Consider the following 13,693-nt stretch of genomic DNA (forward strand, 5'->3'; position numbering starts at 1 on the left):
GTTGCGGGGGAGCCAAAGCTGGGTCATCCAGCCAGGGCTGCCAGATTGAGAAAAACTTCTTGTGGGCTTTCCTAATTAAGGAATTATTGACCTGTGCAATCCATTATCTTACAGTTGGAACCCTGGAGGAAATCTATCATCCAGCTATAAGCTTACGTGCTATGTACAACAGCCTAATGATAGCCACATGGGCATTAGGGGTCAAGGATTCCACTTCCAGGGCTCCAAGCAAGCAAATCACAGGATCATGCAGCAACTGAAAGTTGTAAACTCTGGATATTGTTTCTATAATGGTGGACCAATATCGGAACAATTTGGGGCAGCGCCATACCATAGCATATGTATCAGGGTTCCCTGTTCTCTTTCACATTTTGGACAGAGGGGGCTGGATCTACGGCCCCAGCGGTGGAGTCTAACAGGTGTTCTATATGCTCTATGGAATAGGCTAGTGGTGGGAAACCTTTTGTGAGGCCGAGACGGAAACCAAGGGAACTGAAGAAAGGCATAGCTCCCATCAATGGGACCAAGGTCACCCTCCCAGGCTGCCCTGCATATGCACTTTTTGGCCAACTGTCAGGCCTCAGCGTTACTAATAACTTCAGAACTCCTCATTTCCATCAAAGACTGCAACACCTCCCCTTTTCCTAAAGTTAAGGGGAGGGAAACAATTTTTGGGGGCAAATATGACATTTAAATAAAGGCTGTCTTTATATATAATTTGAGATGTTTAGGTGGGAAACCTTTGAGGTTTTTTTTTTTGGTGGGGGGGGGGGGGGGGATTTATCTCTATTTAAAAATATTACCATCTCTTCATAAGAGATAACTATAAAACAGACTTGATCTACATATACAGTGCTGACATCACACTTTAATAGGAGACACCAGTGTCTATTAAGAAGGAAGAAAGGTCATCTCACTTCTTATAGTCCTTCAGTTTTTTTTCGTGGTTATAATTGCTTGTTGAGACTAAATAGCACAGATCTTTTCCTCCTGGTGTGCACCTGTGGCTTGGAAACTCAATGGGTTGTGATGTTCTATTTATCAGATTTAAACTGGCTAAATACTTTCTAGGTACATCAAAACAAAACCTGTGCAAACTCAGAAACTCTAACACCGCATTCACACTGAAGCGGCACGACTTCGGGGGTGACCTGTGAAGTCGCGTGCAGCGCGACTTGCACGGACTTCATAAAATAAATGTCTATACAAGTCGCTCCAGGTCGCCCCGAAGTAGTACAGGAACCTTTTTCTAAGTCGGAGCGACTTGTGTTGCTCCTATTAGAACCGTTCCTGTACCACACGACGGACCGCGACTTGTCAGGCTGACAAGTCGTATTAGTGTGAATGGACGAGCAGCAACAGTCTGAGTAGAAATACAAACAAAATACCTGTCCCCTGCCAGTATGCTATAGAGAAGGATTCTTTGGCCCGCTTCACACTTCCGTGATTTTGAAGCCGACATCCCAGCGCGACTTCGGCACGACTTGCATACGACTTCTTTAAGAGAAGTCAATGCAAGTTGTGCCAAAGTCGCACCAAAAGCCGTGCAGGAACCTCAAGTCGCTCCTTTTTTTTAACTTTTTTGCCCGTAGCGTGTGAAACACACTCAAAAGACTTCACCCGGTGCATAAAAAGTGCACACGCAAACGTGAACACCCAAAAACTGCACAGGGTGTGCGAAAATGGTCTGGCCTCCGAAGAGGTTGGACCTATACCTTGATCCCCCGGGGCGCAAGACTCCTGACAGGGACTGAGGTACTTCCTATGGTTTGCCTGGCCGAAACCTGGCAAACCCCGTTCTCCAGGGGGACTGCCGAAACAGCCCACCCCAAGTACTGGGTGGGGCTCACCCGAAGGGAGACCCCATGAGAGAGGGCGAACTAAGCCAAAAGGCCATGTTCACCCCCTCCCAAGACTTTCAAGGTAGGCCCAGAGACCCACACCGTACTCGTCGTGCAGGAAAAGAAGAGTGAAAGTGAAGTGACACACCACAAAGAAAAATACACACAAACAAAAAGGTGGGGAAGGGGAAGTGGAGAGGTGAATTAGTGCCTTTGTGAAAATACAAAGGAAGGCCTTCCGGCCGGAATAAAAATTCCTCTGGTCGAAGCCAAAAGGCCTTGCCCAAGAGGCACTTGCTTAAAAAAGTGTGTAAGTGCAGTGACCATGGTGCCGAAAAACTCAAGGCGAGCTGCCCCTCACCAGTGAGAATTAAGGCACCCCTGGGCTGCCACCCCAGGGGCACATACACTACGGGCTTTTTCTACCCCGGCCCAAAGGCCAGACCGAGTGTAGCCCTATCCTACCAGGAGGCATCAGAACTTTGGACAGCTTAGGGAGAACCTACCTTCAACTGGGGACAAGCCTTTTGCAAGGCCAGATTCAACCCAGGAGGAAAGGCTCCCCCACCACCACCGCCGTTCCTTACCAATCACATCCAGGAGCAGTACTAACTGGCCACGGAACCAATCCAGTTTTCTCACTCCCTTCAAACTGGCAGGGGCGGACCCATTCAAATCAGAAGGCAATGGACCCTTCCGGCTTTCTCTGATGTGGCTTACTTCCCAGTCCCCCGGTAGTTCCGGAGCGCCCTGGTTAATTTCGGCCCCCACCGATACTAACCATCAGGTTCCATACCAACTGATAAGAACAGATACTACACTTGATCTTAGCCAAAAGGCCGAGAAGCGACCTCAAGTCGCTCCTATTAGATCTGTTCCATTGCACTTAAAGTGTTACTAAACCCACAACCGTGAAATCAGTCTGTTTATGCAGTAAAGCACACTTATTATACTCGCTGTGGAACCTAAGGGGTTAATTATTTGCATTGTGTATAAAGGCTGTTGATCCTGCCTCGCTGATCCTCCTCTTCTTCCACTGTCTCCAAAAAATAACCTGATATTTGCAGAACCAGGGGACGGGCTGCACATGCTCAGTTTGGTGTGTATTGCTAGAGAATTTTTTTTTTTTTTTGGGAGAGTGCATGTGATCAGCACAGGGCCAATCAGCACTGTCCAAACATGTCCATACAGAGGATCATGGGAGAATGAAAACTCCTCCTACAAGCTTTACCAGGAAAAGATAGTCACAAGACTGTTCTATACCGCTGATGAGAAGGGGTAATTATCAGTTTATATTTACTAAAATATGTGCATTTCCATGTTCTGTGTGCTGTGGGAGACCAGATATAGTAAATGCAGGTTCTGGGTCTAATAACACTTTAGTGGGGCGCAATTTGTCACACGACTTGTCCTCTCACAGTCGGAACGCATATCACACCAGTGTGAACCGGGCCTAACTCTCTCTGTGGAAGCAGTGATCTCTCTGCAGAGGTTCGACCCCACCACCTGCTGAGTCAGAACTAGAATTATATAATTACCAAAGAGCATGAACTTTACTAATTTCAGAGCTATAGGTCTGACTCAGCAGAGGGCATGTCGGACCTCTGTAGAGAGATCACTGTTTCCACAGAGAAAGAGCAAGCGCCCTTCCGCAAGGCTTGCAGGCAGAGCACAGGCTTTTCTACTGGGGCTTGGGCTGTTTTTTTTTTTTTTTTTTTAAAAGAAAACTAACCATATACTTTATATACCTTGTATTTTGATGCAGCTGGAATTAATTAGCAGATTTAAACTAAATGTTCTATTGGGCTTTCGTTTTATTTGTCTCTTCAAACAAGGAAATCAGCCTTGCTCCCAAGTGTAGGAATAGGGGGAGGGGCCTTTGGAACGTGGGTGATGTCACTTCACGTTACTGGAGAACTGAAAGAGTCATGTTGGGAAATTCAGGAAGGAAACTGGCAGCTCAACCAGGAAGTGTCTGGGGAAAGCTTGGACTTTTACACAACTAAAACTACAATGGCCTAGCTCCAGGCAGTGCATTGCATCTCACTCTCGAACTGTATATTAAATCAGATGGTAAATATTTAAAAGCACCCAGACTATGCTACAAAAATACTGCAGATGGTCAAAGTATATTGTGTTGCTCAGCAAACATCTATATCATGTAGCTGTTGCAAAGCAGAAGGAAAACAATACCTTTTAACAATTAAAACAATTTTATAGAGTAAACTATACTACACAAATAGGGGCACAATCATAGTTCTATATGCAACTTCTTGAAGATCTAAGCACTCCAATTAATCAAGTTATGTTTTAATAAAAAAAAAAAAAAGTAACGCTAATTTTCAGGCATATATAAAAACACAAATTAATGCAGTTATATATTTATTACAAACGCGTGAAATGTATTTTTAAAAACTGTATTTGACTTGATTTCATCCTCTTCTGATAAATTGCACAGCACCCCTCAGACTTGGGAGAGGGTAGGGCAGTACTAGGATAATGGAAAGAGCAGCAGGGTGAATTTATCAATCTGATGCTGGTTCTTTGGTGTCTAGTCACATGTTGGGGGAGAAAAAAAGGTCAGGACACCGTGTTGGCTGTACTGGCTATACTGTACCAAATATCGTCTTAAAGCGGAAATAAATTAAATTTTTTAGTTGCTAGCAGGTAGATTTATATGGCAAAATATAATATGTCTCTGCCATAAAGGCTTTCTCTACCTGCATAGGTTTTTCCTAATTGCAAACTGACAACTACACTTTTACAGCTTAGTGTGGGAATGTCATAAGTGCTGGGACAACTCCCATGCACATGCATGAGCGTTACATCATCCCTGACTGGCTAGTAGAGAAAGCTAAAGACTCTAAACCCATAATTAGAGCAGCAGAAGATGGCAGTGATCACATTTCTTTGGGAGGGCCCTATGTGAACTAATTCTGCCATAGGTGGCAAATATGCTGTGTATGCTTGCAAAGTATGGAAGAAATCCTGGGAAGTGGGAACTCCTGCTGTTTGGTTCCACCTATTAAGCCCCGTACACACGCACCGATTGTTGGCCGTGAATTTTTCGGCCAACGTCCGATTGTCTGCTTGTTAGTATGATGCTTCCGACAACCGGCTGCGACTTTTCGGCCGAACAAAATCTGGTGTGCATGCTATAAAATTTTTTTGTTGGCCGTCAACACAACGGCCGATTTTCCGTCAGTCAGTACAGATTTCGGCAGACAAAAATCAGATGAGCAAGACTGGGCATGCTCAGAGAAGAAAAAACACACGGAAAGTAAACCAGCACATGACATCACTTCTGCAGTTGTTTTTTGTTGGCCGACAAAATTCGTGTGCAGTCTAGAGCACATTTCAACCAACACAACAACACTGGACAAAAGACGGCCGATCGGTCGGCCAACAATCGGTGCGTGTGTACGAGGCATTAGCCTCCTGTCATCTCTACTATTTTCAGGGACAGGGCAAAAGATCAGAGCGAGCAGAAGGGTGACTTCATCCGTATGCTGCTACTTTTTATTGTCCAATCAGCATGGGGGTTTCAAGTAGTGTTCTTGATCAAGCTGTGGTGCCATTGTTGGCTGTGCTGTCTGGCAAGGATGCCGAGATCGAAAGACTCGCTACACAGCATTTTACATTTCTTGTGAGATGAAACCATACCTGCGTATGTCTACGTCTGCTTGCTGTCGTTAGAACAACTTCTGTACCATGCTTATTCTAAAAATATTAATGCTATTGAAGCTGGCCAAATACATCCAAGTTGCATTCAACCACGATATACAGCACAGATGTATGAATCTCCAGATTCCGCTGTTGTATATTGACAGCTGGCTCCACTGGCTGTCAAAATACCCAAACCACATTGGTCTGATTAGATGCAGCTGATGTTTGGTGGACAATGATCTGCCCAGCTCCTTTGATTTTTCTGTAGAGGGATCTCAGGCAGGAGGATCGTGACAGGGCTACCCAGTGGTAGATTTTTGGTTGGTTCATCAGGAACCGGCCAAAATTTGTGCAATGTTTTTATGATTCCATTTGTTAAGGCTTTTATTAACTTTAGCCTGTGTAAAGGTAAACCGTTCTTTAATTTACCACAGCTCAGTGTCCTGACCTGGGTTAGATCAATGTTGCAGGCCCAATGGTCACATGGTCTTTTCAATTGCTGTTGCTTTACTGATATCTCTTCCTATCCATGGCTAACCTGGATGTTCTTGAATGCACAATCCAGCTGTGCTAAGGACAAGCAGTCTTTACAGGGAACTGCAACGCTTTTTATAATCTTTGTACGGCGGACAGATAGGCTCTTCAGAGGTGAAGAAATAGTTATGGTTTTCCTCTGATTTGGTTTTGCTCCATGCTTGCGGGATCAGGAGCATCTCATACACATGAGATAGTGTTCAATCCAGCTGTGTTTAGCTGTTTTGGCCTACAATTTCATGACTTTTGTCCAGAACATAGCTGGCAGCCCATGTCCATAGAGGCAATTTTAGTGGTCTTCCAGGTTCATAAATATAGAAGATTAAAGGAAAGAATGTAAATCAGTATCTATGTTGGCTCAGTAGCTTTATCCTCTTGGAGGATATGCATGGTTAACGGTTACCTTTCCTAAATGTTCCTTAAACATTGCAAAATGGTTGTCTTTGTTTGGTAACTTCTTTATTTGCTGCTGGAGAAATTATTTTTTATCTATGTTTCAGATGAAGACGGGACCTTTTGCAGAACACTCCAACCAACTCTGGAATATCAGCGCTGTCCCAACTTGGGCTAAAGTCAACCAAGGCCTGATCCGCATGTACAAAGCGGAGGTGAGATTCATTAAGCGGCTAAGACTTGTACAGTCCAGGTGAAATCAAAGCCAAAATCTTTAGTTTGCTGTAGTCCATTCAGGAAATAGCTAAAATTCCTTTAAAGGTTTTTTGTTTTCCTTTGTGGAGTTATCTTCACTTCTTTTTCTTCTGGAGTTACAACAGAAAGTGAGAGTAAAATACCTTCTTAGGCAGGCCATAGTCAGTGCGAATTTCTTTCCTGCCACCACAGATTGCAGGAAAGAAATTTACACAATTCCCCCATTAACACAGACACCACTGACGGGAATCCCTTCCAGCTTGAGGGATGGATCGATCAACTTGGTACATTCAACCTGCCCACACACGGTTCGAATCTTGCCCAGTACAGAACAGTCTATGGCCGGCCTTAGACAGTTGTCACAGGAAGAGGTGTCCCTATTATTAATATATACACTATATTGTCAAAAGTATTGGGAGACCTACCTTTACACGCACATACATTATTATGGCATCCCAGTCTTAGTCCAATTAGGTTCAATATTGGATTGGCCCACCCTTTGCAGCTATAAGAACTTCAACTCTTCTGGGAAGGCTATCCACGAGATTTAAAATTGTGTCTATGGGAATGTTTGACCATTTTTCCAGGAGCGCCTTTGTGAGGTCAGGCACTGATGTTGGACGGGAAGGCCTGGCTCGCAGTCTCCGCTCTAATTCATCCCAAAGGTGTTCTATTGGGCTGAGGTGCAGACCAGTCAAGTTCCTCCACCCCAAACTCTCTCATCCATGTCTTTATGGACCTTGCTTTGTGCACTGGTCCAAATCATTTGGTGGAGGGGGGATTATGGTGTGGGGTTGTGTTTCAGGGGTTGGGCTTGGCCCCTTAGTTCCAGTGAAGGGAACTCTTAAGGCGTCAGCATAACAAGACATTTTGGACAATTTCATGCTCCCAACTTGGTGGGAACAGTTTGGGAATGGCCCCTTCCTGTTCCAACATGACTGCGCACCAGTGTACAAAGCAAGGTCCATAAAGACATGGATGAACGAGTTTGGGGTGGAGGAACCTGACTGGGCTGCAAAAGGTGGGCCGACTCAATATTGAACCCTACAGACTTAACACTGGGATGCCATTAAAATGTATGTGTTTGTAAAGGCAGGCGTCCTAATACTTTTGACAATATAGCGTATATTGTATATATACATACATGAATACAATATTTTACTTGGAAGTGCTATTTTTCATTTCCGCAAGTGTTTTGTTGGTTTGCCACTGAGAGTAAAGAGCACTGATTTTTCTGTTTTTCTGAACTTTGTGTTAGTTTAAGGCACTGTCCGACCAACCATAGAGGTCACACAGATGGCTGTGGAGGGTTATTGTGGTTTCCAGCAACCACAAAAAGACCATGCGATATGACATCTTTTGAAACTTACAAATTTATTTTTATAAAGCGCTTCACATAGTTATGAGGATACACGTGTATTTTCATAACCGCGTTCAAGTGTCAACCACAAACCATGTTGTCTTTGATATGGTGGCAGTGTTGTAACGATAGATTTTTCTGTGCTAATTGCTATTTGGAAAAATCTTTGCTGAATTTCCACTACATTGCTGAAAATAGCACTTGCCACAGTCAAAGTCACTTGTCCCCGAAACAGTGGCTCGAGATGCAAATGTCATGTCTCACCTCGGCCTCTCTAGGGATGCTCAGTACTTGCAGTCTTTTACACTCACTGTGGATAGAAAATCAAATAAAGCTTTATTAACGGATTATCTTTCTATAAAAAAATTTAAATAATAAAATATTTGTTTTAATTTAGCAAGCCTGTGGTACCTATGAAAAGAAAAAAAATCCTGTCTAGGCAACTAAAGCTGTGGGGCACAGCAAGTCAATGCCCCCAACCTCAGCAACACCTTTCCTTTGGACCCCCGCACTCCATTCAGCCATTGGGAGTGATGAAAATACTCGTTACTTCTGAGTATGGAGGCGTATGTGACTTACTGTACTTTCTCTCAAGCAACATTGCTGTCCTATTATTATTTTTATTAGACAGGATTTATATAACGCCAACAGTTTGCGCAGCGCTTTACAACATGAGGGCAGACAATATAGTTACAATACATTTCAATATTGGAGGAATCAGAGGGCCCTGCTCATTAGAGCCCACAATCTAGAAGGGAGGGTCAAGTGAAACAAAAGCCATTAACTGTGGGGGATGAGCTGATGGAGAAAATGAAAATACAGTTGTCAGGTGTGGGTAGGATAGGCTTCTCTGAAGAGGAGGGTTTTCAGGGATCGTCTAAAAGCTAATACAGTAGGAGTTAAACGGACAGATTGGGGTAAGGGAGTTCCATAGGATTGGAGAAGCTCTGGAAAAGTCCTGAAGGTGAGCATGGGAGGAGGTGACGAGGGAGCTAGAGAGCAGGAGGTTTTGAGAGGAACGAAGAGAAGGATTAGGTTGGTATTTTGAGACTAGGCTAGTGATGTAGCTGGGGGCTAAGTTGTGGATGGCTTTGTAAATTGTTAGTATTTTGAGTTTAATTTGTTGGGTGAGCGGAAGCCAGTGGAGGGATTGACAAAGAGGAGTAGCGGACACTGAGCAATTGGTAAGGTGGATGCCTCTGGCAGCAGCATTCATGATGGATTGAAGGGGGGATAGCCTATGTAGAGGTAAGCCAATGAGAAGGGAGTTGCAGTAGTCGAGGTGTGAGATGACCAGGGAGTGAACTAGGAGCTTTGTTGTGTCATTGGTTAGAAAGGGGCGTATTTTGGAGATGTTGCGAAGGAAAAATTTGGATAGTGATTGGACCTGGGGCTAGAAGGAGAGTTCAGAGTCCAGGACTACACCTAGGACCTTGGCATGTGGGGATGGGCTGATAATTGTGCCATCGATTTTGACAGAGAGATCAAGGGAAGGGGCACGTGGTTTTGTATAGATTAAGTTTGAGGAAGTGGTGTGACATTGAGACCGATATATCTGATAGTAAATTAGTGATACGTGAGGAGACTGAGGGAGTGAGCTGAGGGTAGATAAATAGATTTGGGTATCGCCAGCGTAAAGATGGTATTGGTAGCTATAGGAGGCTATCAACTGACCCACAGAGGAGGTGTAGATTGAAAATAGGAGAGATCCAAGAACAGAACCCTGGGGGACCCAAACAGTGAAAGGAAGAGGAGAGGGGGGAAGTAGAATTGTAAGTAATGCTAAAGGTGCAGTTGGATAAGTGGAAAGAGAACCAGCGAAGCGTACAGTCAGAGACCAGGGGCGTGGAGTTTTTTGAGGAGGGAGGGGATGGTCAACTGTATCAAAGGCAGCAGAAAGGTCAAGGAGTAGGAGTAAAGAATAGTGTCCAATGGTTTTGGCCATTAGTAGATTGTTTGTTAGTTTTAGGAGAGCAGTTTCTGTGGAGTGTTGAGGATGAAATTCAGACTGATGGTGATCAATAAGGTTATTCTCGGCAAGGCGGTCGCTTAGTCAGTTGTAGACCAAGGAGTTTGGATAAAAAGGAGAGCAAGGAAATGGGGTGTAGGTTGTTAAGATTGCTTTTGTTCAGTGAGGGCTTTTTAAGTATGAGGCTAGTGCATGTTTAAGAGAGTTGGGGAAGATGCCAGAAGAGAGGGAGAGAATGAAGATGTGAGTAAGAGAGTGTAGAATAGAGACAGAGGGTGAACATAGCATTTGCGAGGGAACAGGATCCAGAGGGCAGGTGGTTAGTTGGACGTTAGCAAGTAGTTTAGCAACCTCGTCTATAGTGGTGGGATTGAGTGAGGGACGTAGTGATTGTACCTGTGGGCATAAAGTGTAAAGCGTGGGAGGTATCTGAACAGCAGAGATCTCCTCACAAATTGTATCAATCTTCTGCTTGAAGTGATTGGCGATCTCCTGGGCAGTGAGTGAGTTAGTGGGTAGAGGCAGTGGAGGACGCAGTAGAGAATTGAAGGTAGAGAAGAGTTAACGGGATGATAAGTTGTTAATGAGAGTGATAAAACTGCTTGGCAGTGTGGAGGCTGGAATTGTATTTTTGGAGGGCAGATTTATATTGGTTGAAATCTTTCGGAGACCTTGTCTTGCGCCATAGGCGCTCAAGAGCATGGCTATACTTTTTCAGACTTCTAGTGTTATCGGTTTGCCAAGGTTGAAGAGGTCAGGGCCTGATTGGATGTGTAGTGTGGGGGGGGGGGGGGCAGTGTGTCCAGGGAGGCTACAAGTGAAGTGTTGTAGACAGAAGTGGCTAGGTCGGTGCAGTACAGGGGTGAGATTTTGTCATAGAGGTGGTCGGTAGCAGAGTAGAGAAGAGAAGGGTTGAGATGGCTTAGGTTTCTACAGGTAACTGTAAGGCGTCATAGGTTTCTACAGGTAAATGTAAGGCGGTGAGAGGGAGAGAGTGAAACTAATAAGGTAGTGATCACAGAGAGGGAAAGGATAGTTGGAGAGGTTGCACAGAGTGCATAGGTGGGAGAAGACAAGGTCAAGGGTATTGCCCTCAGTGAGTAGAAGCATGTGTCCATTGCTTCAGGTCAAAGGAAGAGGTTTCGACTGAGAAGTTTGGAAATGGCAGGAGTGTTGGGAATAATAATAATAATAATAGGGATGTTGAAGGCTGTCCTATAGAGGGACAGGAAGTGTGTTGGATTGCCATTTACGATGAATAGCACGGCAGTGAACCAAAACATGTAAGGTGTGTTACTGCAACATACATGATGTGAATGGACCCTTAAACCTGTCTGTATTACAAGATTGTCATCTGAACAGAGTGACAAATCTTCTGATATATCAGCTATACACACACACCCCAGTTCACACTGACATGACTAGTCATGCAACCTGAGAGTTGAAAGTCGAATGACAAGTCGCGTCCCATTAACTAATCGGTGCGACTTAAGTCTCCGACTTAGAAAAAGGTTCCTGCACTACTTTTGGTGCGACTTCAATACGTTTTGCATTAACTTCTGTTAAAAAAGTCGTATGCAAGCCGCGAGGAAGTCGCGCAGGAATATCAGATTCAAAGTTGCGGCAGTGTGAACCCAGGCTGAGCTGATTGTTTGATATTAACCAGTACTGTCCTCTATCAATATAAAGTGGAATTAAAAATTAATAGCTTAGCGCCAGACTATAAAAGGTGTATAAAAATAGAAATGGAAACTGTGAATACTAACGTAGTGATCAGCCAGCTGCTGTGTTAACTTAAGCTCAATAGCAAAACTTCAGATATATGTGTAAATATACAGCACGCTAGGTATTTAACATCCAACCATTAATCCATATTTGAAATCAATTTAAAAAATATATAAACAAGTCCCATAGTGCTAGGTAAAGTGCTCATGCTCATAAAATCAATGAAGGACAGGTGCTCTACTTGTGCTCATTTCAGGTGCCCCACATAGCTGTACATTCACCCTGGATATTGACCACCTATCTCTAGTGCGGTCACTTGCGCTTGTTGGGATATCCTCCCCTTGGTGGTGTCTTTACTGGCAGACTCCTCAATGGGTTAAAGGAACAGTGGAGGGAAAAGGAACAACGGAGGGCTACCACATAGTGTAAAACCTTAACGTTTATGTAAAAATGAAAGACAGAAGTAAAGGAACTCAGATTTTAAGGTGCCTGTATCCTGGCGCCCAGTATATGCAGCATTTGTATACTGGAGTAATTCTGGCCGGCATACCGTGAATACTGGAATTAGTGGCTCAGCACGGTCCCGGACGTGACGTAGATGGAAATGTAGTCGCAATGACGCGATCAATCGTTTCAGCCAATCAGAAGGAGCTTCCTAATCATGGCCCTTGACGGTTGTCAATATCCAGGGTGAATGTACATCTTTGTGGGGCACCTGAACTGAGCACAAGTGGAGCACCTGTCCTTCATTGAATTTATGAGCACTAGCACTTTACCTAGCACTATAGGACTTGTTTGCTCTTTTCTTGAATTTATGGATTAATGATTGGATAATGTTAAATACCTAGCGCGGTGTATATTTATACATATAAAGTGGAACTAAACCCTTCTAACTTTTTCAGCCATGGAAGCTGCCATTTTAGCCTGTGTTTGATCTGCAACTGCCATATGGCGCTTTTTCACTGCATGGATCTGAACGGTTCGGCTCACTTTTGCGCTTTTCCACTGCATGGTACCGCATGGTATGATGTTGGAACGGTTCGGTACGGTACGGCAGCGCTTTTCCACTACATTGAACGGAACGGTACGGCTCGCTTAAACAGTACCTCCTCGGTTGTGGTTCCAAGAGGGCCGTACCAGTACCATATCCCACAATCCTTTGCATGCAGCCTTGACTGTTTGTCACGGATTACCTAGGCAACCTGGCCGGCCACAAAGTAGGATATGTTGTAGTCCTGGGTCCCCTCTCGGTGCTCCCCAAGTTTGGTGTCCCTGTTACTTATGGTTTGGGAGCAGTACCATGTCAAGCTGACCAATATTTCCCATAGACGCCAATGTTAAAAACCAGGAGTAGCGCCATGCCAAAATGACCAAGCAGTGTCCGTACTCGTGAGTTTACATAAAGTGAGTGTACGTAAAACGGGGTATGCCTGTATAGCCACAAAATTAATTTTACAATTAAATTGAACTTGTTACTGTAATGCAGGACAAAGTTCACGTTCACAATTGGTGGCCTCACCAGCTGTATATACTCACCTTCACTTTACTTTCTTGCTGCATTATTCATATTCTTATGAGGTGAATGAAAAGCAATACCCAGTACTCTGTGTATGAGGAATGAGGGAAATTTCACGAAGTTCCCCCATGTGACATTGCTGGTGCTTGCCGATTGGCTGCTGAGTCACCCAGCAGGGTGGGTAAGGAAGTGGAAAGGGAGGGCAAGGGGAAAAAGGAAGGTAAAGGTTTGGTACAGTACGCTAGAGGAGGAGCGGAGAGGCTCGTTGCCTAACTGGGTGCAGGATCCAAACAGGGCTTTATCCTCATCTGAGAATACAAACACATCCCAATGGATCCAAGTGTTGAGTGGATAGTTCCAAGTTTTCCATATCATTGCACTCCTCGACTTTCGTAAGCCATTGTTGAAGGAAGGTGTAAGCCCCTCCAACGCAG

General features: G+C 44.4%; 1 protein-coding gene across 1 annotated transcript in view; it reads left to right on the forward strand.

The window, feature by feature from the left end:
* The window catches only part of PTPA (protein phosphatase 2 phosphatase activator), a 206,325-nt gene that overhangs the window by 154,192 nt on the left and 38,440 nt on the right, over nt 1-13,693 (forward strand). Inside the window, exon 9 of the mRNA XM_082263098.1 lies at nt 6,542-6,649. Within this exon, the coding sequence (XP_082119224.1) occupies nt 6,542-6,649 (108 nt within the window). The remainder of the gene's footprint in view (nt 1-6,541; nt 6,650-13,693) is intronic.

This window comes from Pelophylax lessonae (genome assembly GCF_965119305.1).
Source record: "Pelophylax lessonae genome assembly, chromosome: 7".
Lineage (NCBI taxonomy): Eukaryota > Metazoa > Chordata > Amphibia > Anura > Ranidae > Pelophylax > Pelophylax lessonae.